Below are 26,361 nucleotides of genomic sequence, written 5' to 3' on the forward strand. Positions count from 1 at the left end.
GATACTACAATGGAGGACGACCAAGCTCCTACAACTACTGCTGAACAGCAGATGCAACAACTGTTTGCCTTTATACAAACTATAGCAAACAAACTTGAGAATTTGGAAAACACCTTTCAAGCCAACACTTCAGCAACACAATCTTCAACTCAGACACATCATACAGAGCTTCCCACAGCTCCTCTGGCTATTTCGAGTACTCCAGGTGCACTTCCTAAAGTGCAAACACCAGATTTATACCATGGAGACAGGAGGAAGTTGAAGGGATTTCTTATGCAACTGGACATCTACTTCACCCTCAGGCCTCATCAGTTCACCTCAGACATTCAGAAGATCTATTTCGCTGCCAGCTACCTCCGTGGATCTGCATTCAACTTCTTTGAGCCATATCTTAGAAGACTTAGTGGCAACAACCAAAATACCACTACACCTTTGATTACCTCTTATGACCAGTTTCAAGAGGAACTTACCAGGACCTTTGGAGACATCAACGAAACTGCTACAGCAGAAAGAGAGCTACAGAAGCTATGTCAAAAGACCTCTGCTGCTCAGTATACAACAGAATTTAGGAGAATCACTTCTCACTTGACTTGGAATGAAGAAGCCTTAGTCTTCACTTACTACCAAGGGCTCAAGAGCTCTATTAAGGATGAACTCAGCAAAGAAGAACGCCCTACAACACTTCAAACGCTTATAGAGAAAGCTGTCAGACTTGATGATAGGCTTTTTGAAAGAAGAAAGGAGAAGAACCAAGACTGGCATCCAACAAGAAATTTCAACAATTACACCTCTACACCAACTGCTAAGGACTCAGCACCTGAACCTATGGACTTAGACGCCTCTATAAAGAGATCTACAGCAAATCCAGCACCTCAGCCTACAGGATACCCTCAAAAACTGAAAAGGGGTAAACTTACCCCTCAAGAAAGAAAACACAGAATGGACAACAACCTTTGTTTATACTGTGGCAAAGGGGGACACAGAATTCAGGAGTGCTATTCAGCACGGGGGAGTGCTGATTCAAAACATATAGCAGCCTCAGACACAGTCACAACTGCTATTCCTGAAAAACTTGAAAAATCCCTAGCAGGCACAACTTCAACTGAGACTATAACTTCTCCCCTAGACAACAAAGATGTGTCGATGGTGCTTTCTCAGAGTCTCACACACCTGTTAATCCCTATTCAACTCCATTTCAAACAACAGGTGTTGTCTACAAGGGCTATGATAGACTCAGGGGCAACAGGCAACTTTATATCTCAAGACCTCATCTTGACACACCAGTTACCTACAATTCCCAAACGCACTCCAGAGTTGCTCCGAGTCATTGATGGAACTCCTATCAGTTCAGGTTCCATTACCTGCAACACCCCAGTACTCAAACTTGAGATTCCCCTAGGAAAATCAACATTTTCAGACACCATCTCTTTAGATGTTATACCAATGAAGTACCCAGTTATCCTAGGTCTTCCATGGCTTCAAAGGCATGATCCAACTATCAATTGGAAGCATTTATCGCTTGGGTTTAGCTCAAATCCTGAGCTCAATACTGAAAAAACCCTTCAAGCCTCAGTTACCCCTATTCAGGTCCAAGACTCAAACTTGTCCCAGATACGAGAGTGTCCTTTTGGGGCCGGTGACGCGTGGGAAGCAAGTTGAGAGGGGAGTGACTCTTGGGTACACGGGGAGGGGTAGGAAGGGAAAGAATAAGCTGGACAGCTCGAGAGGTTCTGTTCCCACGGAGACCTGAACTGGAGGAAGGCTATGCAGATGCAGGCTGGACACGAATACCTCCCCCGACTCCCTCGATACTCTTCTACTTGCGTGGCGTGGTCGCATTTCACGAATCCTACAATTGCGAACTATACACTGGGTGGACGGGCTATGTAACAGCGTTTTGGTTAGTGGGATGGAAAAGCTAGGTCTATGCTGCTTGGCTAAGGGTATAGATCTTTAGTAAATCCTGCGAGACACGGTCGGCATTGTGGGGAGGAGGTAGCATATAATGGCAGCGACAGAGACACTGTCTATATGGCTTGAGAGGACGGATGCGCGTGTCGGTCTATGGAAAGGGATACAGCTGTGGTTGACAGCTTGCGGTATTCACATAGGCTTAAGGAGCAAACCAGGCAGGAGGCGTAAGGGGTTACTTTTGCCTAGGGGTAACCCCTTCAAAGGGTATCACAGCAGACACTGGATATTTCAGGAAAACGTGGTAAGGAGGTCGCTGGCCTTACTTATATTTGTAGTCTCCCTGGAGGCCTGTTTCTCAATAGCCCACAAACTCATAGATTTGCAAATATAAACTGTTCTGGTCACAACGCCAGGCACCTGTAGAAGTTGCAGCTTTTACAGGCACCACCAACGCTCTGGGTCAACGCGACATAATCCCAGAGGATATGTCTCTTACTTTTGACATCTGGCTTTAGGGATCCAGCCAAATAATCCCTAACACTCACTCTTACTTTACCTTATCATCGACAGTCTCTACCACTTCATTTCTCAACGTCGCCAACCTCCCTACATACAGAGTCGAAGCTCTGTATCAAGGCACACACAGAACCACCCCTGTGGCACCGACTTCAAAACCTCCAGGTTTCAGCAACACCCTTTCGGGCAACTTTTCGAGGCATCACCCTCCACTACCAACACTCTGGTGATCATCCCAACTGGTGGGAAAGATCCACAGTAATCAGGCCTAACAGCCACGCAGCAATGCACGAAATGCTCTCTAAGGCTCAACTCTGTACATAAACCCCTAGCATAGCACGTCCTCATACCCTTCGGGAGGTCATAGGGATGCAGGATTCACTTGCTACCCGCCAGACGAAAATAAATATAATAATAATAATAATAATACCATTAACGTGGTTGTACAGTACCTCGTTAATTTTTCCCCTACTACATTGCCTCCAACTTCAACACGTGTTTTGTCAACAATTGCCAATGGAAATCCAAACCCAAGAAGCACGAATCATCCTGGCCATGGAAGCTATTCGAACGTCCAAAAATCTAAGTCGTCATAAGCAAAGATCTACAAAGTGCCTTTATCTACACTCCGTGACAGAATGAACGGAAGAACTCCAATTCAAGAATGCCGACCATCAGTTCAAAAATTGACCAAACTAGAGGAGGAAGTGATTATTCGGAATATACTTGATATGGATAGAAGAGGATTTGCGCCCCGACTGGCTGGTGTAGAAGATATGGCAAATTTGGTCTTGAAATCACGAGGACATCAGCGCGTCAGAACACGCTGGGCTCAACGATTCATACAACGACGTCCAGAATTAAATACGCATTTCAATCGCGTTTATGACTTTCAGAGGGCCTTGTGCGAAGATCCTGAGCTTATTGAGGGGTGGTTCCAGCTGGTAGAGAATATGAGGGCCAAATATGGTGTTCTAGATTGCGATTTCTACAACTTCGACGAGACTGGCTTTATAATGGGCATTATTTGTCCTGCAATGGTTGTTACACGTGCAGATCGATGTGGCAGAGGCAAAGCTGTTCAGCCAGGCAATCGAGAATGGGCTACAGCGATTGCTTGTATTAATGGTGAGGGTTGGAGTGTTCCTCGATTTTTAGTGGTTCAAGGGAAATGTCATCTTGCAAGTTGGTATACGGAGAGCAATCTTCCGGACAACTGGGTGATTAAAACTACAACTAATGGATGGACAGACAACCAGACGGGTCTTGAGTGGATTTAACACTTCGATAAGCACACTGCTGCTCAAGCAAAAGGGCCATATCAAATGTTGGTACTCGATGGGCATGAGTCACGAGTCAGCTGAATTTCAAGAATATTGCAAAACTCACAACATTATAACTCTTGGATTACCTCCTCACTCCTCTCATCTAACTCAGCCACTTGATGTTGGGTGTTTTAGTGTTTTGAAACGGGCATATGGTCGTCAAATTGAGACTTACATCAAAGCTCATATCAATCACATTATGAAGGTTGAGTTCTTTATAGCCTTCAAAGCAGCATATTTACAGTCAATCACAACTGAAAATGCAAAGGCTGGATTTCAAGGAGCTGGCTTAATACCTTTCAACCCTCAAGCAGTGATATCAAAGCTTGATGTCAAGTTACAGACTCCAACACCCAATGATCCCCCCTCCACCAATGCTGACCCTTGGGTCTCTCAGACGCCTCACAACCCAACCGCTGCTCTTTCTCAGACAACTTTGGTTAAGAATCGTATTGCCCTTCATCAAGGAAGCTCACCAACACTATTTTTACAACAGTCGCTGCGTTAGCAAAGGGTACAGAGATATTAGCTCATGAGGTTACACTCTTGACAGCTGAGAACTGTACTCTTCGCAAGGCAAATGAAGCACTTGCAAGCATCGCAGAGCTAAAAAGAATCATATCCATCAAGGAGGTGCACTTACTGTAGAGGATGCAAATGATATTTTAGCACAAAAGGAGGTAGATGAGCAGATTCGACGCAACAAGCGTTCTGAGGGAGGTAATCAAAATGAGGGGCAATCAGCTGCGCGACACTGTGCCTCTTGTGGAAAGACTGGTCATAATGTGCGAACTTGTAGATATGCTTAATTCATCAGATTCTGATAAGTTTTAATTGATTTTATATGTTATGGTTGAGTAATTGTATTTCAAAGTGGTAGGGTAGGGGAAAAATTAACGAGGTACTGTACAACCACGTTAGCTTGGTCTGGGATACATAGATGCGGAAAGCTCTCAGTCAGTATTTCGCCCAGAATATTATGAAGACAACTCTGTCACAAAGCTCACAGTGGTTCAGGGTTCAATGATCCTCTCCGTATGCATCCAGTCATTAGATTTTTACATGATCTACAACGACACGCTACCGGCTAATCCCGCGTTTACTTCAAGCAGCTAAGCAGCCGTGCTCATGAAGGAATCGCGCTTGTCCCTTCACAACTACCAAATCAAGGTGTAGGCCATTTCTACCACGTCAAGGGCCTCGTATGCTGGGGGATGGAGTAGGAGGTACAGGTATCTTATCAGTTTGGGGCTAGTCACTCCTTTCAGAGGTCAATTTACCAGTTTCAGATGCCGGTCTCCTATCTTCCAGCCTAAGAGCGTGTCTCGAGAAGCCGGCCACCACCTCATCATCCGCTAGGGGTCAATGGCACGATCCTACATCTGCCGCGGAGAGACTGTGTGGCGTGGGTGACAGAAGTTTTTGATCAACTTCGAGAGAACTCCTTAAGGATGACAGGTTATGAGGTATTTTGTATCCTTAGGTTTAGCTATGCTCAAGGGTTCACCAGTTTCGGAATATTTCACTTCTCAAACGCTATTTCCTGGCAGAATATGAACTGCTAGAAATATTGTCAATTGAGATCAGTAGCCGTGAAATGTCACTGTTCGGCATGGGTTGGTAGATAAGTATCCCAGGTAGGTCCTGTTACGAGGTGGCCAGCAAGCACGATAAGCCCTGGCAGGGCCTCCTGCCGCGTTACAGTTCGCACTTTAGCCTTTAACTGGTTTGCAGGGTCGTTCGTAGTGCTCATATTGACTTTCGACACTTGCAACAAAGTGATTGTCGAGGTATTTCAGCGCAGAGAGAGAGAGTGGCTTGAATCATTTATTTAAGCCCTAGGGAAGTGGTCCCGCAAGGCTGTCAAAATGAAATGTTACAAGGTTAATAATAATTGCGCACCAGTACGTATAGGAGATCAGCGTTAAGCCAGGGTGGAGCCACCAGGCCCATAACCGGGCTCCTTCCTCCAATACCCCACATGTCGAAATGATGATACCATGATAGTCGAGGTCATTGGTTAGGATGATTCATATTCTAAAAACTCATTGAATCATTTGCAGTCCCTATGCGCAGCGGCGACCGAATTTGCTGCCCAGAGTCAGCACCGAAACAACACAAGGGGAAGGGAGTCTACTCACGGCAAGCCCCGACTCGAGGGCAGCCCAAGTGGCACGTGCCTCCTCGTAGAGGTCATGCTCCGCCTCGTAGAGGTCATGCTCCGCCTCGTAGAGGTCATGCTCCGCCTCGGAGTGGAACTTGGGGACGCTCTGGGCGGCCAGGAGGGTCACCCGATTTGCCTCAGTGGCGGCAGCGGTGACGTCAGTGGGAATGAGGGGGGTGGCCTCTTCGGCGGCGTGGAGGGCCGCAAACTCTTCCCCAAGGAACCAGGGCAGCTATTCCCCAAGAGCAGCACCAGCCAACCAACCCCAACACCGAATCCCAAAAGAAAATCTACCGGGACACAAGCCGAGTGCTGTGCGGTGCAGTACCCGCACTTGGAGCTGGCCACGGACCAGACGCAGTTGTGAGATTGGATCCCACGAGCTTTTGCCTGAAGGCAGCGCAGACAGAGCACTCGGAACGCAGCCGAAAGGCCCCCGGAGGGCGTCGGAACCGGCATTGTTAAAGTTGGAATTCTGCGAATCCTGTCAGCCCAGCACACGTTGTCACCCATGCACCAATGCATTCCCATCACCTACTCGTTCGTGTGGATTGGAAATATACTATCCAATTTATTAGTACACCATCAGACAATCCGGAGAAGGGGTCACTTACCATCCTCGGAGGGGTAGTCGCTGGCGTTGTTGTTGGAGACAACAAGAAGAAGTGGAGGAGGCTGCGTACTCATAGTCTGGCTTACAACAATGAACTCCGAATCGGGTTAGCGCGGCCACTTCTCCTTTCATACATAGGACAGTTCAACCCGAATGCTTCACAGATGCGATTCGGAGTCCACTCGGACCACCACGAATGTACCCCAGAGCATACAAAGCAAACTCTGGTTTCACACACTAAACGGAGTCGATACGGCACAACTCTAGCATGACATACAACGCACCTTCCTGACACGGCACATAAACAGGGTTGTTACAGATGCAATTACAAACAGAATTCCTGCCAACATAGAACGCTCTTCTCACGGATACCATTCAGAGATGTTGCGGAAATGATTCTCACAGCATGTTTCGCAGATAAAACACTCTCTTAAGAGGGGGGGTAGTGTAAGGATGCCTCCGCCCTCAGTTACAGAAGGGATCGGAGTCGGACAGGTTACGGTCACGTGGGGAGAGTTAGGGCAGGTTAGCCAAGTCGGACCCGTTTCGGGTACTTAAGGGGATTGACCCAACGGGGTTTCTCATCATCTTTTTTGTATCCTTCGTAATAGACCTATAGGATAGCATCTGTTTAGCCTCCAACTCGCACTCTCATATGCTATTACTGTGAGCTGGGTGCCCTGTGTCCTTACACCAATCCTCTTCCTGTTCTACAATGAAGAGCTTGTCCGGCAGTGCAACGATAATGGAAATGCTAGTGCAATAGGCTTTGTATACGATGTCAACATATAGCCTGGGGAAAAACAACGGAGGGCAACTGCCAGAAGCTGAGCCAGATCCATGACATATGTGCTGACTGGGCACGCCGCCATGGGGCCTCATTTGCACCACAGAAATACGAGTTGATACACCTTACAAGGAACACAAAGAAGTTCAACATGGCAGCATCCATTGCTGTAGACTCATGCAACATCAACCCAAAGATGAATATAAAGATACTAGGCCTCCAGATTGACGCTAAACTAAAATTGGGACCCCATGTTAAGAATATGGAGGGAAAGATGACAAGCCAGGCGCTAGCGCTCTCCAGGCTCTCATCAACCTGGGGTACTACACTCCAGAAGACAAAGCTCATCTACACAGCAGTAGTCCGACCCTCTCTTTCCTTTGCAGCAGCAACATGGTTTGAGAGCCCTCCGACAGAAGAAGCTGGAGTCACGGCATTAAAGGGAAGCAAACTGTCAAAAATGTGACACATTATAAGATGAGTATATATTCATTCAGTCTAGCGCCTAGAGTCTGAGTTCTCTCAGGGGAACTCGGCGAATAGTTACAGATAGATCAGTAGATAATACAATACCTTTGATGCTTCCGACTAGACTGCTACTGCTGGACGTCGCCCCTTTCTGGTTTGTTGAGCGTAGCACCACCCAAGCAACAGTTATGAGCCCGGCCCGCATCCATTGACGTCTGTATTACTCTCCGTTGCTATATTGGACTCGAGTCCTGCAGCGTATCAGACAGGTCTTACGAAAGCCAAAGACCTACACCATCGATATGGTGACGCAGACAGTATCCAGCCAGACGATTCTGACTGGACCACGAGACTGGCCGAGCTGGATTAGTCAGATCAAGCAAGCAGCAAGGAAACACCTTCTGTGGCCGTATATAGACCCAGGAAAAGACCTGGAAGACCTAGAGGTTCTCGAGCAACCAAGCTTGATCGAAGCCACGCCAGAAGATGACCTTCGACAGTCAGACCTGACTATAAAGTACGAGATATAGCTGATCGAAGGAAGCTGTGGGAATGATCCCTTCGAATATATGATCAGAGAGCTGAAGCTCTAGAAGAACTATGCATAGTTATACGAGCCACAATTCACAGGAACTTACTACACTACACAGAATGATGTGAGACTGCCTGGGAGATGCTCCGAAAACTCAAGGATCGAGTTGCGCCTTCGGATATCAACTACGAATCAATGCTGATTGACGACTGGAGGGAACTCCGTACATGTGAGAAAGGAACTGGAACACTCGACCAGTGGTTGGACAAGTGGATCTACACATATGATATATGCGCAGCAGCAAAACTCCCTGATGTGGCAGGCAATAGAGGGATCAAAGACTTCATTGGTGCTGTGGCACTGATGTCCCCAGAATTGGCTACAATTCAGAATATAGCCCTGGTCAAGTCTACAGACCCAATCGACTGACTTCCTTGAAGTGATCACGGAATACAGGAATGTCATGAAGAACTCCCATTCTTGGGAGAAGCCATCTGGGACCAAACATAGTGCTTTTTCGACAGAAGCTACGCTCCAAGGGCGGGGACAAGGTGGACCAGCAGGAAATACACAGGACAGAAGACCCTGTCTATGTGGCGATATCCACAGATTTAGTGCATGCCCATATGGGAATGAATCCATGAGAATGGCCAACTGGAGGCCAAAACAAGACAGAATCAGATCAACGAGAAACTCAAGGACAATCAGTCCCTTAGAGATGCTTGGAAGCGTGCGATCAGATGGAGAAAGGCAGAGACTGAGAGGAAGACACCAGGAAAAGAGCAAGACTCTCGATTTCAGGACTCTCAGTTTACGGATGTTCTGGAAGAAAGAGCCTACGCCATAACAAATATGGTTGCATCAGTTGGAGCCTACAGTTCTGTCTTAAAAGACATGTGTCCTTCTTGATTCAGCAGCTACACTGCATGTCTTTAATGATATAAGACGCTTTCAAGATTTTAGACTGCCAGGACCAGACGATTTCTTACTTGCTGGAAAAGAGAGAATCCCAATCGATGGATGGGGTACAGTTTCTGTCAACGTGAGAACTCCTGAAGGTCTTGGAACTATCACTTTGCTAGAAGTGGCTTATATGGAGCACTTCCACACAAACGTGGCTTCGTTGCGAGTCTTTGTAAGCAAAGGATGCAACTGGAATACAGAAACCCTACAGCTCAAGTCAAGGACAGGACGAATCCTTGCACAGACGCCATATATTGAGAATAATTGGATACTTGAACATAATCCTCAGCCAGATCCATCGCCAACTAAAAGCAGTGTATATGCTGCCCACAGATCAAGAGAACCTCGGCCAGACAGTAAAGGCTCAGGAGTTCTATGGCACCAGAGAATGGGACACCTATATGGTGATGCAGTCAGTCGATTATCCAGTTCTGCAACAGGAGTTGAGCTTTTGGACAAGAAGTATGACCAAAACTGCGTAGAGTGCCGACTAGCACATTCAAAAAGGATTATATCACGCCATCCACGCCAGGTGGCTACTGTTCCATTTGATGTTCTGCACTGGGACCTTATTGAGTGCAGGGAAGTAGTAGCAGGAAAGAGATACATTTCTCACTTCTTCGACGAAGCAAGCAAGAAGAACTTCATATTCAGTGTGCCTGACAAGAAACAGACGACTTTGATGCAGAACTTCAAGGAAATGAGAAACCTAGCCCGTACGCAGTACAAATTTGAGTTACGCATCATATTCATGGATCATGATAGGTCTCTTCGAAATGAGCTGAAAAGCTTGTCTCAGCTGAAGGATATCAACTTTCTCATAGCGCAACCTATACGCCTGAACAGAATGGAACTATTGAACGTTCTGGGGGAGTAATAATAGCGCGGGCGACAGCCATGAAGAGGAAGCTTCCTACAGAACTGTGGCCAGAAATCTACAGCGCAGCTGGATATCTCCTCGATCGGTCTCCTACTCGAAGCATAGACCGGGAAACGCCTAACGGTTTCTTAGCCAAGGCCTCGGGAATTCAGAACCAACTGAAGCCTAGCCTCGCACACTTGAGAGTCATACTGATGCAGAGCTTATGTCCATATTCCAAATAGACCAAGGCTCGATAAACTGGAACCAAAGGCTGAAGTGGGATATCTAGTGGGTTATGAGTCTACGAATATATTCAGGATCTGGATTTCGTCAAGGGACATAATAGTAGCATCAAGGGATGTTACTTTCAGCGAGACAATTGAATATGATCCAGCCCTCCACCTACCCAAAGCCGAACTGCTAATCCCAGTCCAAAAGGATGTGCAATTGCCAGTGCTTACTCAAGACTATGAAGCTGATCAGGAAAGCGAAATTGGTGACACAATTGTTTGTGCTCCTTGCCCAATGCAGCTGCAGACAGTGGACTCAGCTAAGCCAGCAGACTCAGCTGCTGTCTTTGCTAAGGGGGTGGATATTGAAGCAGAATATGAGACTCAAAATGAGAATCGACGGCAATGATGGGCAGCCCTGACCTTTCCGCCGACCCATTCTATTCTTCATAAGCAGTGGGATGCAAGTTATGGATTATCCCACCTCCACCCCTTCCTTCTTAGTGCCACCATCCTGAACGTACCCCGCGCCGTGCCTCACCCATCGCCACGTAACAATCGTCAGTCGATGACTCGTCATATCGGAGAGCACCCAATCGCCTGTCGGAAATCCTGCCGTGCCGACGCAATCGGCCACTCTTCAGGCACATCGAGACCAAGCTCCGTCATGAACTGCCGAAATGTATTGATGTCTACATGGAAAATTAGCATCCCTTCCTTTATAGATTTAGTAGCTTTCCCACTGACTCGTGATCCCCTGCACTCGCGCTAGATCTCGTGGAAATCGAGGTATAGGTTGATTCGTCGTGATATTCCGCAACGGACGTAGTTGCTGATCCGCTTGGGTCACGCGTTGGTTCGCGAGCATAGCTGATGTGTTGTAGTAGCTATGACGAAGGTGGAAGGTTAGCAAAAGGTAAGTCTATCTCGCATTGCACAGTAGCAATTACGTAACAATTAATTATATCTCCACGAACCTAGCTCGCAACTCAGCCTGGATCGAAGCAAGCTGCTGCTGGATCTGGAGGGCCTGAAATGCCGGCGCCTGAGGGAAACGCGAGATTTCTGTACCGAGGCTGCTTTGCGCCTCTGACACTGCTGTTAACGCCGCCGCAGCGTTGGCGAAAGCTTGCGAGCTGGACCGGAACTCGTTGGCCATGATAGCTGGATTTGGGAGAGCGTGCGTCCTAGGCCCGACCTCGCTGGCCATGATCGCTGTATTTGGGACAGTGTGTGCTATATTGGATGCTTTGTATATAAGGAGGTGAAGTTGAGATGAAGATTATGTTTGTATGTTTTGTAAGGCCGAATGTGGCTTGTTGTGTTCTGTTGCTATCGCGACGCTCGGACTCGACGAAGTTCAGGATGTCAGGCACGTGACTGCCACTCGAAGGCGGTTTTGAAAAATTATCCGGACACTTTGTAAGCGAGTCATCAAAACAATGGATTCGTCGCCGCCCCCAACTGACGGAGAATGGCCTACTCCATCGATCTCGAGTGTTATCCCGATATGCGCATATATACGCAAAATTGCAGCTGCTACAGACATTTTAAAATCAACTGTACAAGATCAAGCTCGTTGATGTCCGACAATATCCATGTGATGCGTATGAACGATGGGACGATCGAAGTTGATTTGGTGCTATTAAACATTCGCTTCTTCATCAACAAAAGCGGTCAGCTTGAGTCTAAGGAACTAGATGCGGTGGTCGACCTAGACCAATCGCTGAACACCTTACACGGGCTCAGGGTTAGCACAAATAATCATAATAATCATGACTAACTATATGCTTTTATAAATAATCATGATTATGATTACGACTACATAATCATGATTATAATTGATTTTCTAACCCTGCGTGCGAGCTGATGCTGTTGGAAAGCGATGGAGTGTCGTGGGATGGTTGGATGATAGTGTTTATATTTTCTTCTGCATTTCTGATATCCAAAGTTTTCGATCGGTATTGGAGGCACTGTTCATCGCGGCATGGTATCTTAGGCTCGTACAACCCGACCCGATGCTGTTGGAAGCGATGAAGTATTACGAGATGGTTGGTTATTCTTTCTATCCCTTCGCTGCTTTTTATCTCCTGTATTTCTGATATCCAATTTCTCGTCGTATTAGTTACACGCCCCCGCCCTGTCCTCCTCTCCCGCCCCCACGCCGAATCGGCGATCAATGCAAGATATTCTTTCCTATCTCCTAATCCTCCGAATCGCCCTCCTGTACTACACTACCACTACACACGCCTCACTTCCTCGCCGCCCCCTCCGCAGTCTCCAGTAGCCCCGCCTCGCGTACAAGCTCGTAGAACAGCCCCTTTTGCTCAATCAGCTTAGCCGGCTCGTCGAACTCGCGTACCCTTCCCCCCTCCAACACAACAATTCGATCCGAGTCAAGGATAGTGTTGATGCGATGCGCAATAGTGATTATGGTGCGGCTGTTGAACTCGGTCGTGCGCAGCGTCGCCTGTAGCAGCGCGTCGGTCTCGACATCGACAGCGGCCGTCGCCTCGTCCAGCACTAGGATGTTAGTCGGCGTTAGCAGCGCGCGCGCCAGCGAGATGAGTTGTCGCTGTCCCTGCGAGAGGTTCGATCCTGAATTCCGCGTCAGTTGTGTGGTCGCACAGGATTGTTTGGGTGGGAGTGGGGTGGCGGGCGTGCCGCGGCGCTGCCGCGGACAGGTATGTGAAGTGCGGTATTTGACGGCCGCGTGCATTCACTGGCTGGGGAGGATGGGGCGGGGATGGGGACGGGAGGAATGGGCGGGGGGGGTTAAACATACCTCCTTCGTGGATCTTTGCTTCAAGGCCGCCAGTCATGGTGGTAACATGGTCCTTCAGTCGCGCATGGTCTGTCTTACCGTCAGCAAGTGTTACGTACGATACATACCCCTCTCCTGTGCTCCTTGTGTGCGACCCCGTATCGTCCGACGAGAAACAGGCGTCTCGTCGGCTCACGAGGCCGCGCGGGGAGCACCAAAACGGGGAGAGGCAGGGACTTACTCAATACGCTCCATAACTCAGTGTCGTCGTGCACGCCGCCAGGATCAAGGTTGTCGCGGACAGTGCCCTCGAATAGCGCTGCGTCCTGTGGGATGATGGCCAAGCGCCTTCGCAGGTCCAGTAGTCCAAGTTGCGAGGTGTCCAGGTCGTCGATGTTGATATTCCCTTCCGCCGCTTCAATAATGCGGAAGAGCGCAAGGGTGAGACTGGACTTTCCAGCACCCGTGCGTCCGACAACACCAATCTTCTCATGCGGCTTGATCTTCAGGGTCACATTCTTGAGCACGAGGTCCAAGCCCTCGCGGTACCTCGTGCTGTAGTTGTCGAACTCGACGGCGCCTTGTGCGGGCCAGCTGATCGGCACCCGCTTATTGTGGAAGACCTCTGGTGCTTCGCTCGGCAGGTTCGCGTACTCGAGCACGCGTTCCACAGACACGATGTTCGTCTCAACCTCGACTGTCTGACGCACGATCCAGTTGAGCGACTGTGTGATCTGGAGCGCGTACGACATGGCCAGTCCCACCAAACCTGCATCTGGTCCGTCTCCAGATGACACAGCAATGATCGCGAAAGTCGCGGCACCGAGGATAATGAGTGAGCCGAGGAATTCAAGGCGGACGGCCAACCATCTGTTCGCGTTGATGGAGGGGAAGTAAGCCCTGAGGTTAGCATCCACGCGCCACTCGTTCTCCACAGTGAAGCGCTCTTGCTGACCATACGCTCTGATAGTCGAAATACCTCCGAGGGACTCCTGGAAGTGGGCGTAGATGGGACTCTTGCTAGTGCTGTCGAGACGCTTAAGTTCTCTCGATGTTCGCAGGTAGTATCTCTGCACCCACATGTACACTGCACCAAGCGGAATGATGACTGCAATGAAAGCGGGGGTGGCTGCTGAGATAACTACAAGTGTGAATATGGCTCGAGCAGCATTTACGAACAGCATGTTGAAAGTCCGCGCCAACACCTCATCGACACGATAGATGTCACTGGAGAAGCGGTTCAGGATTCTTCCAGCTGGGGTCGTATCAAAGAAACTCATGGGCGACCGGAAGATGGCATGGGCCATTCTCTCATGTAGTTTTCTCGAAGCCTGTAAAAATATTATGTCAGCTCTACACCTCTTGTAGTTTGAATATCATCAATCGTGACAACACCCATCTTAGACAAACGCACCTCAATAGAACAGAATATCCACAAGATCAAAGTCTGGACAACAACCAGCAACGCCGACCCAATACCAAACGAGAAATAGACCCCCAAATACATCCCCGTATCTCTATTCTCCGCATTCTTGCTGTTATAATCCGCCCAGTTCTTAAGCCACACATTAGCCGCAACCTGCGCCGTCTGCGCACCAACCAAGGTGATCAAGTAGATGCCCACGGCAACAAGGTTGGCCGTCTTCGCGTACTCCTTATAGACGTTCCACTTCACCTTACCCTGCTCCGTGAACTCCTTCGTCTGCCTCGTGCGGGTGGTAGGTTCTTCCTCGTCGCGGATCTTATCTCTAGTGTCTCTCATAGTTGCCGCACTCGCGCGACGCAGTGTGCCGTCGCTGCTAGCGCGTCTCTTAACCTTCGAAGGTGACGAGCGAATAGGTTGGAGGGTAGTGAGGCGCTCCTGGGCCTCCTCGGCGGCATCTTGGTCCTCCTCGTTTGTGGCACGGTCCACAACGGTGGAGGACTCGCTGGTGCTGTCGTAGCTAGATTCGACTTCATTTGCTGTCTGTGTGCTGACGCTCTTGATTAGGTTGGCGATGTCTCCCTTCATGGCGATGAGTTGCGAGTAAGTTCCACGCTCGATGATGCTGCCGTCTCTGATCAGCGCGATGAAATCGGCCTCCATCAAGACTGGGATCGAGTTCGTGGCGAGGATACGGGTCTTTCCGGCGAGTAGTCCAGTGGCGCCAAAGACCTGGTCGATAATATGGCGACCGACATGCTGGTCAACGGCCGAAAGGCAGTCATCAAGGAGATAAACATCCGCTCGTGCGTAAACAGCTCTTGCGAGAGTGAGACGGGCCTTCTGGCCACCACTCAGGGAAATACCACGTTCGCCGACTTCGGTGTTGTCTCCATCGGGGAGCTGAGCGAAATCTTCCAAAAGCGCACACGCCTTAATCGTCCTGTCGTAGAAAGCTGGGTCCCATCGGTGACCGAAAACAATATTATCCTTTACGGTTGCATTCATGACCCAAGGTTGTTGGGCAACATATGCTATCGAACCGTGGACTGTAACTTCGCCATTAACCTTATACAAGTCTCCGAGAATACTCTGGAGGAACGAAGATTTCCCAGACCCGACTTTGCCGACAATGCAGCTGAACTCGCCCTTGCAGGCGCTGAAGGTGATGTTCTGGAGGGCAGTCTTTCCCTCATGGCGATCCCATGAGAAAGTTCCATCGCGGATACGGATTGTCTCCTCGCCGAGCTCTTCGACGGCAGGCAGTGCAAGAACGGCGCTTTCTTGGAGCTCCTCGGCAGTGAAGAATGATGTTAGACGTCCAACTGCAACAGAGGCTTCGATGATGGATGTGATCACCATCGGCAGGATAGCCAATGGGAATGTGAGCAGGTTGAACAGGGTCAACGCTGGGAAGACAATGTCAATTGTCAATGGCTTGTCCTGGGTAAGAACGAAGACTGCAAAGGTCGAACAGGACACAAGGAAAGGGGTTGTCGACCAGGTGAAGTTGGCAAAGGCCTGGGCAGCACCAATCTTGCGCAGTGTCTTCAGTTCCTGCTCGTTTCTGACGTAGTTGAGCTTGTTCATGAATGCGGATCCCCATGCGTAAAGCTTAATGCTCTTCATGTTGTTGACGATCTCGGCGATCAGCCTCGTTCTTGAATCCTTGTTCTTCATTTGCTTCTTCTGTAGGGTCTTCATGAGACGCGCGAGGAATCCATTGATGGGAATCATGAAGATCATCGCAGCCACACCAGCGAACATAGAGAATCCAACAAGCTGGTACAGAGAGATCATGCAGAGCGTAATTTGGTATGGAGCAGACCACAGCTGCTGGCCGTATTGGGTCAAATCTTGTAACCTCTGGGTATCAACAGCCATGTAGTTCACAATGTCTCCAGTTGACTTGCTTGCGCGCCCCTCGTTGGATAGCTTGAGAGACTTGCCGTAAATCTTGGCAGTCAGGGCGGTCTTAATGCGCATTCCCGTCTCAAAAGAACGCTGGAAATACTGGTGGAGAGCCAATGTCTGTCCGATAGACACGGCGAACATGCCCAAAGCAATAGCAACACCCTTGATTACTGGCTGGGGCGTGGAGGTCTTGTAGGACCCAACATAAACGATCAGGAGACGCAGTAGCTGAGGCTGAACGAAAGCCAGCGAATCGCTTACAACCTTGAAGATGGAGCCACGGAAATAAGGCCCGCTGAAGCTGCGGAACATTGCCATCCACAGGGACGGGTTTTTCCTATGCTTCAACTCGTAGTCCCAAGACTTTTCGAAAGAGCTTCCCGTTGCTTTTGTAGTATCTCTCTTGGCCAAGTTCCAGAGGTCGTCCTCAGTCAAAAACTCCTTGTATCCATACCTCATCAAAGGAGTCATCCAGCCAAAAGTAAGGATCGAGAAAACCGTCGCGTACTCCGCCGGGCACTCATCTTCGTCGCCCAACGCATCATAAGAGCTCACCCGCTTCTGCACCAGCCACTCCAGCGCAAACTCAACAATCGAGAGTCCCAAGCCGACACAGTATGTAACGAAGTATGGCAAAGATTTGATGTAAATCTGCTGCGAAACCAACGACCGGAGCTTGACGCTAAACGCGATGATGAGGAGAAGCCAGTAGAAAAGGACGACGCCGTTCGGGTTGCGAAGTCGAGTGTGCTCGAGCCATTGGATCTGGAATATAACGCCGAGAGATATGATTGTGAGGACGCTGCTCCAGAAGCGGAAATCGCCGGCCCAGACGTCCGGATAGCTTATAACTTGGAGGATTAATTGGACGAGTACCGTAGCTGCGATCGCAATAATAAGGACCTATTATTACAGAACCGTTAGCATGAAGCTCTATACTCATGTAGCCTATACGAGGCGCCCCGTCCAATTGGCGACTCCCCAGTCCCCCAACCGCCTCCGGAGTTGACGCCCGGGCACAAATCACAATCTAACATACCTGCTTTGTCCAGAAGTGCAAATCCCTCTTAACATCCTGCTCCCTCTTCCTCGCCAAATACCATATCGCCGCCGCTCCAAACAGTATACCATACACAGCCACCGACGAGACCCAAACATCCATAAAACACGGCGTGAAGTCATATCGGAACGGGCTCAACGGCCCCCACCCCTCTTCATTCCCACATAGCGGCTGATGTCTCTCGGCCGTCGCAGTCAAATATCCCTTCCCGAGCGCGCCAATCTCGTTGTGTAAGCCGGAGAAGGAGCCAGACGCCAGGATGCGCTGGGTCGTCGGCGAGTCGGAGCCCAGCATGACGGAACCAGACCAGCTTCTGCTTCTTGGTTTTACAAAGAAGCTCCGTTCGCCTGTTTGTCGTATAAAGCCGCGAGGGGGGAGTGTGTTTATCGGTTCATGTCGTTGGGGGAGGAGGGAGAAAAATAAGACGTTAGGAAATAGGCAGACAAGGTAGCTTGGTAAGCCGGGGAAGAAGCTTGGGGAACTTTTAGGATTGGGGTGGAGTGTTGGAAGTCGTGGGTGGTGATTGGGTGGGGGGGTATGCGGGCGCCACGCGGTGGAGTGGGGTAGGGTTTGTAAGAGGAATGCGATGGACGTCGAGATGTTCCGACTCATGCATTTACTGCATTTACTTGAGACTAAAGCTACAATTTGTCTTACAGGTTTAAATCGTAAATAAATTAAAGTGAATGCCGGAATAATTATTGTTCAGTGTGGTGGTAAATGGTGCTGAGGAAATATTGTGGGGGTTCCCGCATTGTCACTAACTCGTAATAAATAGGAAGTTAAGAGAATTTAATTATGAAGTCATCAAATATTTTTTATAAGAACAACAACCGCCGTCATTCTCTAGTACCGTACGCAACGACCGCGGTACATAGGTTATATCAAGTGCCTTGGCAATATGGCCATAGAAAGGTCTCTGTCGTCTAAAGTTCTCGCGTCCAAACGTCAGAACCAGATAGCCATCCCTTCCCTAACCTGATAATCCGCAGAAACCCCCTACTGCTACAGCGACCCCCGATCCACTGCAGAAAAACCAATCCCCGACGTCAAACACACAAGGATTTAGTAAGAATGTAAAGAATAATTTAAAAGAATAACATAGTAACAGATACGCCTAAATGAGATTCGAAAAAAGGTTCGGATCCCCCTCTCCCAGAATCAGGGTATCATCATCCTTTTCAGAGCCCCGAGGGTTGAGTTGAACATTGCATCGTGAAGTCTTGACCAAGCCGCCCATTTTGGAGGATGTCGTGATACGTTTAAATCTCGGCAGTGTCTTCCTTCTTCGGGGCTAAGCCTGCACTTTGGCACGTCTTCTTCCAGGTCTCCACCTCGCGCCATGCCCTCTCGCACTCTGCCTTCAGCTTATCGTTGCTTGCGCTGAGCTCGGCGATAGCCTGCTCGGTCAGGAGCTTTTCCAAAGTCCACTTCTCGATGTTCTGGTCTTCGTTCTCCTTGAGCTGAGTAATGAATGATACTGCGCGTTGCAGGATCGAGCCCTTGTTCTTTTCGCACCCGGGCACAATCTTTGCTAACTCGTTGATACCCTCATTAATGGTCTCACGCCTACGGCGCTCAACTGTATTACTGTCAGCTATCTGTTCCAACCATCATTGAATGAATGACTTACCCTCTTTATGGTTATCTTTCCGGACCTTGTGCCACTCTTCCGAACCAACAGCAGGCTTTGATCCGCTCCCTTGCCTGCCAGTCCCAGCAGTGGAGTTGTCCATATAGCTTTCATTTTGCTGACTGGTATCCATAAATGAGTCCTGGTTCGCATCGCCTTCCGAGCCTTGGGTTTGAAATTGGACACCAGTTGGCTGCGGGATAGTCATCGTTGGGTAGATGCCGAGTGCTGCCGCGGCAGTGGATGTGGCGTTGGCATGCTCAGAGCTACCGTTCTGGTTCTCGAGATTTTGGTCTTGCAGGTTACTGTATTCCTGTAACGACTCGACGCCAGCATTTCCTTCGTGCTGGGCGTCTAGAAAGGCATTGGCGGACTGGTTAGAGGCATCGTTCTTCTGAGCATTCTGAAATGAGCGCTTGGAACCGGGACGCCTCGAAGCATCAGCTGACCCGTCCTGGTCTGTCACCTCACGCTTCCGCTTCTGATTCGCAGAGCCAAGGATATCGTCTGCTCCCGAGTTGTTTCGCACAGCATTGGCTACCTCTTGCAATCCCGAGTGATCGAAATCCGCCTGGTCGGCCATCTCAATTGACATTTGACGGCTAGTGGCGCTCTACGCGTTATGATTCGTGTGAATGGATGGTGTAGGGGCGTTGGACGTTGTATGTATGTATGTCTGAACCCTCGACGTAAGTTAGTAAATGCTGAAATTAAGTATGCGTGTGCATGTGCAGCAGCAGGGCTGCATGTGCATCTGACTTTGGCTAGGAGGTGGTGACGTGTCTGACATCTGCGTTACAAGGAAATCTTGTGGAAAGAGAGAAGGATGCGTGCTTCCACTGGGACGAAGCGGAAGGTAAAATACCCGACAACGTTGTTGCTCGGGTCCTTCGCCGGGGAAAACGCATCCTCTTCTTTTCTTTTACAGGATGGCAACAATGAGGACCGCACGTGTCAATGCGTAGTGCAGTTCCACAAGGGAACACAAATCAGAGCCATGACAGATGGCTCTGGTGCTGTACATCGTCTTGCTCTCGGTGCCACTCTCGTCCCTTTTTGTAGACGTCCCCCTGGAACGAGAGCCGAGCAAGACAAGCAATTGATTCCAAGCAAACACCAAAAATCAATTGTTTGACCAGCCTCGCAATAAATAAATGCGGAAAACCGACCACTGGTCACGTTACGCTGGCCTGAGAGTCACCAGGACGCGCGCGCGACAGCGACCAAACGATACAAGCACGGGAAGTGTAACTGGAAAAGGAAGGAAGGAAGCAGGCAAGCAAGGAACACAAGATCCAGTCCAATCAATCGTTGATTATGACAGGGCGATGTGGTGTTGTGTATATAAACACACGCACGCACGCACACGCGTCCGGATTGGAGAAGATAATAATAAAGCGCGCGGTAGAAATCGCGATAGACAACGACAACGACGACGGCGCAAGAGTGAGGGAGTTATCGGGAATTGGGAGTATCGCAAAGTAAGGTATATTGATTATTGCACATACCTGATTGATATTATCACCTGATCTGATCGCTTGTTGAGTTTCTGTACAGCTGGGGGGACCTAGACCACGCCCTTTCTCGGTAATAGGACCAACGGCGGTAATCACGTTGTTTGTCGCGTGAAGAAAGTGGAAGAAAAGGGGCGAAGGGAAGGAGCAAAAGAATTTGAAAATCAAGAATATATAATTCTCAATCAGGCAATAAGGTAGTTTAAGAAGAAGACGATAGGATTTGGACCAGTTGAAGTGTTTTAACGAGTTCTTTGAATCTTTGATTTGGGATGTGGCCTACGCCGTGTTCTCGTGATGTAGGTGAAGGAGGATGAATCCAAAAGGTTGCACGTGTCGGCGGGTCACCTGCCTTTAAAGAGGGAATGTCGAGAATCTCGCTAGCTCGTGATCATTGACGCTAGACGGTGATTGGCGCACATGACGAAGGCAGAGGTTCGACCCGAAATCGCGATTTGGGGGGAGGGTGTCGACCCTGTTCACCGCCCGCCTACCCCAACCAATCACATCCCTTCTGCCTCCCTCCGACCCTAAAGGCTGGGAAAGGCTGGGAAAGGCAGAATCGATAGCCGATAGTCGATAGTCCAATATACCATACAAAGGTGCTTCCTAAGTATCTCTACGCGCAAATTGAGCTGTAATCTACAAGGCGTTACCCCTCTTCCAAGTATCTGACGCGTGATCACGTTAGCCTCTCTATCCCACACACAAAAAATCATTGGTATCCTATGACAAACCGAGCAAATTATGCGCCCAAAAGGTTCAAGGTTCAAGGAAGGAAGTACGGAGTACGTGAGACATCGTTATCGCTGTTTCGCTGCGTAGAAAGCGCCGGTGAACAGGTTGCGTCGACTTCCTGTCCGCGGAGGATAACGGCTGGTGTACGGAGTACGAGTACGGTACGGCGAGTCCGGCGAGTAGGCGAGGCAGAGTGGCAGAGTGGCAGAGTGGCAGAGTACGGCGAGTACGGCGAGTACAGCGAGTGCGGCAAGTACGGCAAGTACGGCTACAGTAAGTCATCCTTCGGAATCGGAGCTTCCAGTTCCGCGATGCGATACGGCAACGATAACGCAACACAGGGATCAGAGGCGGCCACCAGGGCTACAGATGGGCTTCCAAGCGACTTCACTGCTGTCTGACAAGCACAACCACCAGCACAGCAATGGCGGACCATACAGCTTCGAAGCTCAATCCTGATACCCATCTGATCCTGGTACATATAAACATACCCTCAAATTGCCAAGGTAGAAAGCTAATGACAAAGAAAAGGACCAGCAGCTATTGCGTCTTCCCTACGAGCTGCTGAGGAAGAATTTCAAGGTTGCCCAGCTCTCTGTGGAAAGAGACAGCACTGCCGTCAAACAGAGCCTCAAGGACACTGCAAATGCCTGCCTCTCTAACTCCTCGACCCCGGACGAGGTCCTCAAGAACCTCGACTCGATGATAGCTCGCATGCGAGGTCTGAAACGGAAATTGGCAGCCTGTGCGGAGGAAGAGAAGAGGCTGCAGAGCCATTCCCAGGCCCGGATAAGGCACCTTGGAGCACTGTATTCCATGCAGAGCCTGGATGATGTCAAATATGAAGTATGGAGCCGGACACGACTTGACCGCCTGCTTGTGGACTACATGCTCCGGAATGGCTATGTTCAGAGTGCGGCGGCGTTAACGCAGGAAAAACAGATCGAAGAGCTTGTGGATACTGGGACGTTTATACAGATGGGCAAGATCAGGGACAGCCTGCGGAATGGAAGGGTTAATGAGGTTCTGGCTTGGTGCACGGAGAACAAGAAGGAACTGCGTCGCATGGGGGTGAGTACAAAGAAGCATGACATAATGTCGACTTCCACTAACAGATCCCAGAGCAAACTTGAGTTCATGGTTCGCTTTCAGCAGTACATTGAGCTGGCGAGGACTCGGGATCAAGGAAAGCTACAAGACGCAATCGTTCACGCCAAGAAATATCTTCTTCCGTCCAAGGATCTCTATCCTTCCGAAGTAAAACAGGCCGCTGGGTTGTTGGCATTTCCACCTGAAGCGGGGTTGGCAATATACAGCGTAAGCACCCCCATTATCTTTTTACCTTCCTTCACTAATCTCTCACACAGAATCTCTATGCGGCACACCGCTGGGAGGATCTTGCCAAGCTATTCATGGAAACTCACAACAGCCTCCTCTCTATTCCTGCTGTCCCACTGCTCCACATCGCGCTTTCAGCAGGCTTGTCAGCACTTAAGACCCCTTCGTGCCACTCATCGCACCTGTCTTCATCAGCGTCCCCATCATCTTCGTCCTCTATCACAAGCTCTGTCTGTCCAATATGCAGCACAGAGCTGAATGCGCTTGCCCGAAATGTTCCATACGCAAATCACACTAGCAGTCGTGTCGATCCTGATGCTGTATTACTTCCCAACTCACGGGTATACGGGAGAGCGAAACTTGAAGACTATAGTCGGAAAGCTGGGCTTGACAAGGGGTTTGTGAAGGATTTAACTACGGGGATGGTGTTCGAAATAGCAAACGCTAAGAAAGTGTATATATCTTAGGTGAGCAGGGTGTTGGGAGGAGTATAGGAAAGTACTATACAGAGAATTTTTGTATCGTATCAATTATGAGCATTTTCACACTGGAGTTATATCTTGAATCAATTCGAAGAGTTACTACGATTCAATTCTATCAAGAAGGGGATCGCTATGTTTACAGCATTCGCGTATGGACATATCCCCAATCGATCACCCCAACATGAACCTGACAAGATATCAATGCACCTTTCAGACAGGAGTCCGTTTGTAGTTCGTAATCGGTTCGCCGGATATGTCAACAATGTCACAGAAACAGCACACAGTGTTGTCAATTGGTGTTTTTATGCCATCTCCAACCTCTTATGACCCAGGTCGCCTATATGTACAATGACCTTCCAACCCCCCCCCCCCCTAATGATGTCCCTCCCCATGTCCAGCCTCGTGGTGATGGTCGTCCTGCAAGAAGAAGTGCTCGTACGCGCAGTATGCCGTGAATGCCACCGTCGCGATGCCCAAGCCAGGGAAACTGCCTCTGAATCGCTTAAGCCTCGTGAAAGGGCCGTTGTATCTCCATGCCTCTCTGAATCATAGTCAGTAACTGCTCCCAAGCGATTGATACGTGGTTCCTCGGCTTACCTGCGTGCCCATGGGTCTCCCCTCCTGTCTCCTGCGGCGGCCGCGAAGGCCTTTGGGTCGAAGCCCGTGAGGTTGGGCCGCGCTGCCCTTCGAACACTGCGACGCCAATTGTTAAATTCAGCCCCCGTAGATAGCGGTAGTATCATCCATACCTTGTAGGATACATTGCGAAAGCTGTAATGGCCCGGATCGCTATGATTGCATGACAGTACTGCGATATGGACCGAATCCTGACATTACCGCCAGAACCAGTTAAATAAGCGAGCGCGGCTATCGCTGCTTCGCGCTCCACGCTTCACCTCAGACCAACCTCCTTCCACCAGTACCCCAGCTTTACCCCAGCTTTACTTCTCCTCAACCACACTTACGAATCTCGACATCACGCTCCAGCAAACTCTCCGAGCTCCACGTCGCGTAACACAATCCCATTCGGTATTCCCAGGTTGCGCACGCTCCGCCCATGAACGCCGTCCGGATCTCGCGACTCTCCTCGATCCAAAGTTCACACAGACGAGATGGGCCCACCGATGCAGCGATTCGGCGGTGGCCCTAACAGCATGGCGCATTACCAGCAGTACCCGCCCCACTCGCAGGGCCACGCGATGGGGCTTCCGCCGCCGACGCTGGGCGGGAATCCAGCCTTTATGAACCCTAATAGCAACATAAACCCGTTCGCGGTCAATGGGAATGCTCTCAGCCTGACGCAGGGCTTCGGTGGTGCGGGTGGTGGGATGGGAGGGGGGGGAGGGACGGGGCTGGCGAGCCATGCGGCGCAGATTTCGTTCGCTCATGGGGCGGCGCTGCAGCAGTCGGCTCATGGGGGGATTAATGAGCAGGGGGGGAGGGGGGTGGTGAATAAGGGCAGGATACGGGAGGTGTGGAAGCATAATTTGGCTGAGGAGATGGATACGTTGAGAAGGCTCGTGGATAGGTATCCGTATATATCTATGGTTAGTTTGGTCGGGTATGGAGGTGTGTGGATGTGGTTGCTAACGTGGCACAGGATACGGAGTTTCCAGGAGTGGTGGCGCGACCGATGGGTTCGTTTAGGGGGAAGAGCGACTACCATTACCAGACGCTGAGGACTAATGTCGACCTCCTCAAGCTCATACAACTAGGCATTACCTTGTTCACCGAAGACGGCGACACGACACCCGCAAGACCTCAGTCCTCGGACTCTGGGATAGACATGAGCCTGCCCGGCTCGCGGAAATACGGTACCGGGGCGGCGACGCTCCCGTGTACATGGCAATTCAACTTCCGATTCTCTCTCAAAGACGACATGTACTCGCAAGCCTCGATCGACTCCCTCCAACAAGCCGGGATCGACTTCCCCGCCCTCGAGCGAGACGGCATCGACCCCTTCGACTTCGGCGCGCTCCTCATCAGCTCTGGCATGGTGTGCGACGAGGACGTGAAGTGGATCTCCTTCCACGGCGGCTACGACTTCGGGTACCTCACCAAGCTGATGATCTGCCAGCCGCTCCTGGACGACGAAGTCGAGTTCGAGATCCTAATGAAGAAGTTCTTCCCCTCCATCTACGACGTCAAGTACCTCGTCAAACAATCCATCGCCCAACACGCCAGCGGCCAAGTCACCCCCGCCGACGCCTCCACCCTCGAGATCCTGCAGAAATTCGAAGCAAAACCCAGCCTCGAAGTCCTCGCCGAAGCCCTAAAAGTCAAGCGCCAAGGTCCCGCGCACCAAGGCGGCTCGGACGCCCTGCTCACCGGAAAAGTGTTCTTCCAAGTACGCGATCGTCTCTGGAACGGCGAGATCCCGGATGAACACCTCAGCAAGGTGTGGGGACTAGGGAACCCGGATGCGGGCGCGCAGGCGTATAATGCTGCGTATAATGCGAATGCGCAGGAGGCGGCGGGTGCGGGGCAGAATGGGACGTATGCGGATGGGGTGCCGAGTACGCCGAATAATACGCATGCGAATATGGTGACTACTCCGGCGCCGGCGACGAGCGCGTCGACGGGGGCGGGGTCGATGACGCCGGGTGGTGGGGGTGGGGTGTTTGGGGCGTTTCAGTTTGGGAAGTAGAGGGATGGATGGGGATTAGAGATATGTTGGGCACATAAAACGGCTGAGCTTATTCTTTTTTGCGGCATTTGATTGGACGTCTGGTGGGGGATGGGGTAGTGGGGGTTTTTGTTCGTTGTATGGAATGTATGGGGAGAAGGAGTTTGTGCGCTCGGGGACGCGGAAAGGGGGGGGTGTCTTTGTATGAGCTGGGCGGGGCGTTTTGAGGGACGGTTTTATAATTTCTCGAATGGGTTTCGCTTTTTTGATATGTTGCGACTGTAGTATAGTATGGGATGGTAGAGGCGGTGTCTGGATGGAGGGCAATCCGATCTTACTTTCGACTTCCTGTTGCTGTTGATGTGTGCATGGTCACGTTGAAACTCCCTTGCCCATTGCACGTATTTGTACCGCCCAAATGTTTGAACAATGACTGTGCATAACAGACAGTGTTTATAGTAGCTGTGATAAAAATAACTGACTTGGTTTACGAGG

General features: G+C 50.0%; 7 protein-coding genes across 7 annotated transcripts; 3 read left to right on the top strand and 4 right to left on the bottom strand.

Annotated features, from left to right (window-relative positions):
• Nucleotides 1-7,904: 7,904 nt before the first annotated feature.
• On the top strand, nt 7,905-8,748 carry VC83_07784 (uncharacterized protein; the record flags this gene model as incomplete). Its single annotated transcript, XM_024471349.1, has 2 exons — nt 7,905-8,304; nt 8,535-8,748. The coding sequence occupies exons 1-2, from the start codon at nt 8,090-8,092 to the stop codon at nt 8,746-8,748; spliced, it is 429 nt and encodes a 142-aa protein (XP_024321068.1). The 5' UTR covers nt 7,905-8,089.
• Nucleotides 8,749-10,950: 2,202 nt separating this feature from the next.
• On the bottom strand, nt 10,951-11,584 carry VC83_07785 (uncharacterized protein; the record flags this gene model as incomplete). Its single annotated transcript, XM_024471350.1, has 3 exons — nt 10,951-11,066; nt 11,122-11,261; nt 11,352-11,584. The coding sequence occupies 3 exons, from the start codon at nt 11,582-11,584 to the stop codon at nt 10,951-10,953; spliced, it is 489 nt and encodes a 162-aa protein (XP_024320973.1).
• A 639-nt stretch (nt 11,585-12,223) lies between these two features.
• On the bottom strand, nt 12,224-17,982 carry VC83_07786 (uncharacterized protein). Its single transcript, XM_024471351.1, has 5 exons — nt 17,515-17,982; nt 14,553-17,378; nt 13,380-14,469; nt 13,160-13,228; nt 12,224-12,972 (listed from the first exon to the last, which is right to left on the bottom strand). The coding sequence occupies exons 1-5, from the start codon at nt 17,827-17,829 to the stop codon at nt 12,626-12,628; spliced, it is 4,647 nt and encodes a 1,548-aa protein (XP_024321067.1). The 5' UTR covers nt 17,830-17,982; the 3' UTR covers nt 12,224-12,625.
• A 356-nt stretch (nt 17,983-18,338) lies between these two features.
• Nucleotides 18,339-20,987, bottom strand: CBF1 (basic helix-loop-helix protein). Its single transcript, XM_024471352.1, has 3 exons — nt 20,677-20,987; nt 19,169-19,851; nt 18,339-19,117 (listed from the first exon to the last, which is right to left on the bottom strand). The coding sequence occupies exons 2-3, from the start codon at nt 19,761-19,763 to the stop codon at nt 18,798-18,800; spliced, it is 915 nt and encodes a 304-aa protein (XP_024321066.1). The 5' UTR covers nt 19,764-19,851; nt 20,677-20,987; the 3' UTR covers nt 18,339-18,797.
• A 423-nt stretch (nt 20,988-21,410) lies between these two features.
• FYV10 (GID complex subunit containing RING finger motif) lies at nt 21,411-23,225 on the top strand (the record flags this gene model as incomplete). The annotated part of the gene is made up of 5 exons (XM_024471353.1): nt 21,411-21,693; nt 21,762-21,895; nt 21,952-22,491; nt 22,543-22,737; nt 22,788-23,225. 5 exons carry the CDS (start codon nt 21,411-21,413, stop codon nt 23,223-23,225), a joined length of 1,590 nt encoding a protein of 529 aa, XP_024321065.1.
• A 387-nt stretch (nt 23,226-23,612) lies between these two features.
• VC83_07789 (uncharacterized protein) lies at nt 23,613-24,046 on the bottom strand (the record flags this gene model as incomplete). Its single annotated transcript, XM_024471354.1, has 3 exons — nt 23,990-24,046; nt 23,838-23,933; nt 23,613-23,781 (listed from the first exon to the last, which is right to left on the bottom strand). Exons 1-3 carry the CDS (start codon nt 24,001-24,003, stop codon nt 23,613-23,615), a joined length of 279 nt encoding a protein of 92 aa, XP_024321064.1. The 5' UTR covers nt 24,004-24,046.
• A 117-nt stretch (nt 24,047-24,163) lies between these two features.
• VC83_07790 (uncharacterized protein) lies at nt 24,164-26,359 on the top strand. The gene is made up of 2 exons (XM_024471355.1): nt 24,164-24,787; nt 24,841-26,359. The coding sequence occupies exons 1-2, from the start codon at nt 24,353-24,355 to the stop codon at nt 25,885-25,887; spliced, it is 1,482 nt and encodes a 493-aa protein (XP_024320976.1). The 5' UTR covers nt 24,164-24,352; the 3' UTR covers nt 25,888-26,359.
• The last annotated feature ends 2 nt before the right edge of the window (nt 26,360-26,361 follow it).

Source organism: Pseudogymnoascus destructans (assembly GCF_001641265.1).
Source record: "Pseudogymnoascus destructans isolate 20631-21 unplaced genomic scaffold scaffold_22, whole genome shotgun sequence".
NCBI lineage: Eukaryota > Fungi > Ascomycota > Leotiomycetes > Thelebolales > Thelebolaceae > Pseudogymnoascus > Pseudogymnoascus destructans.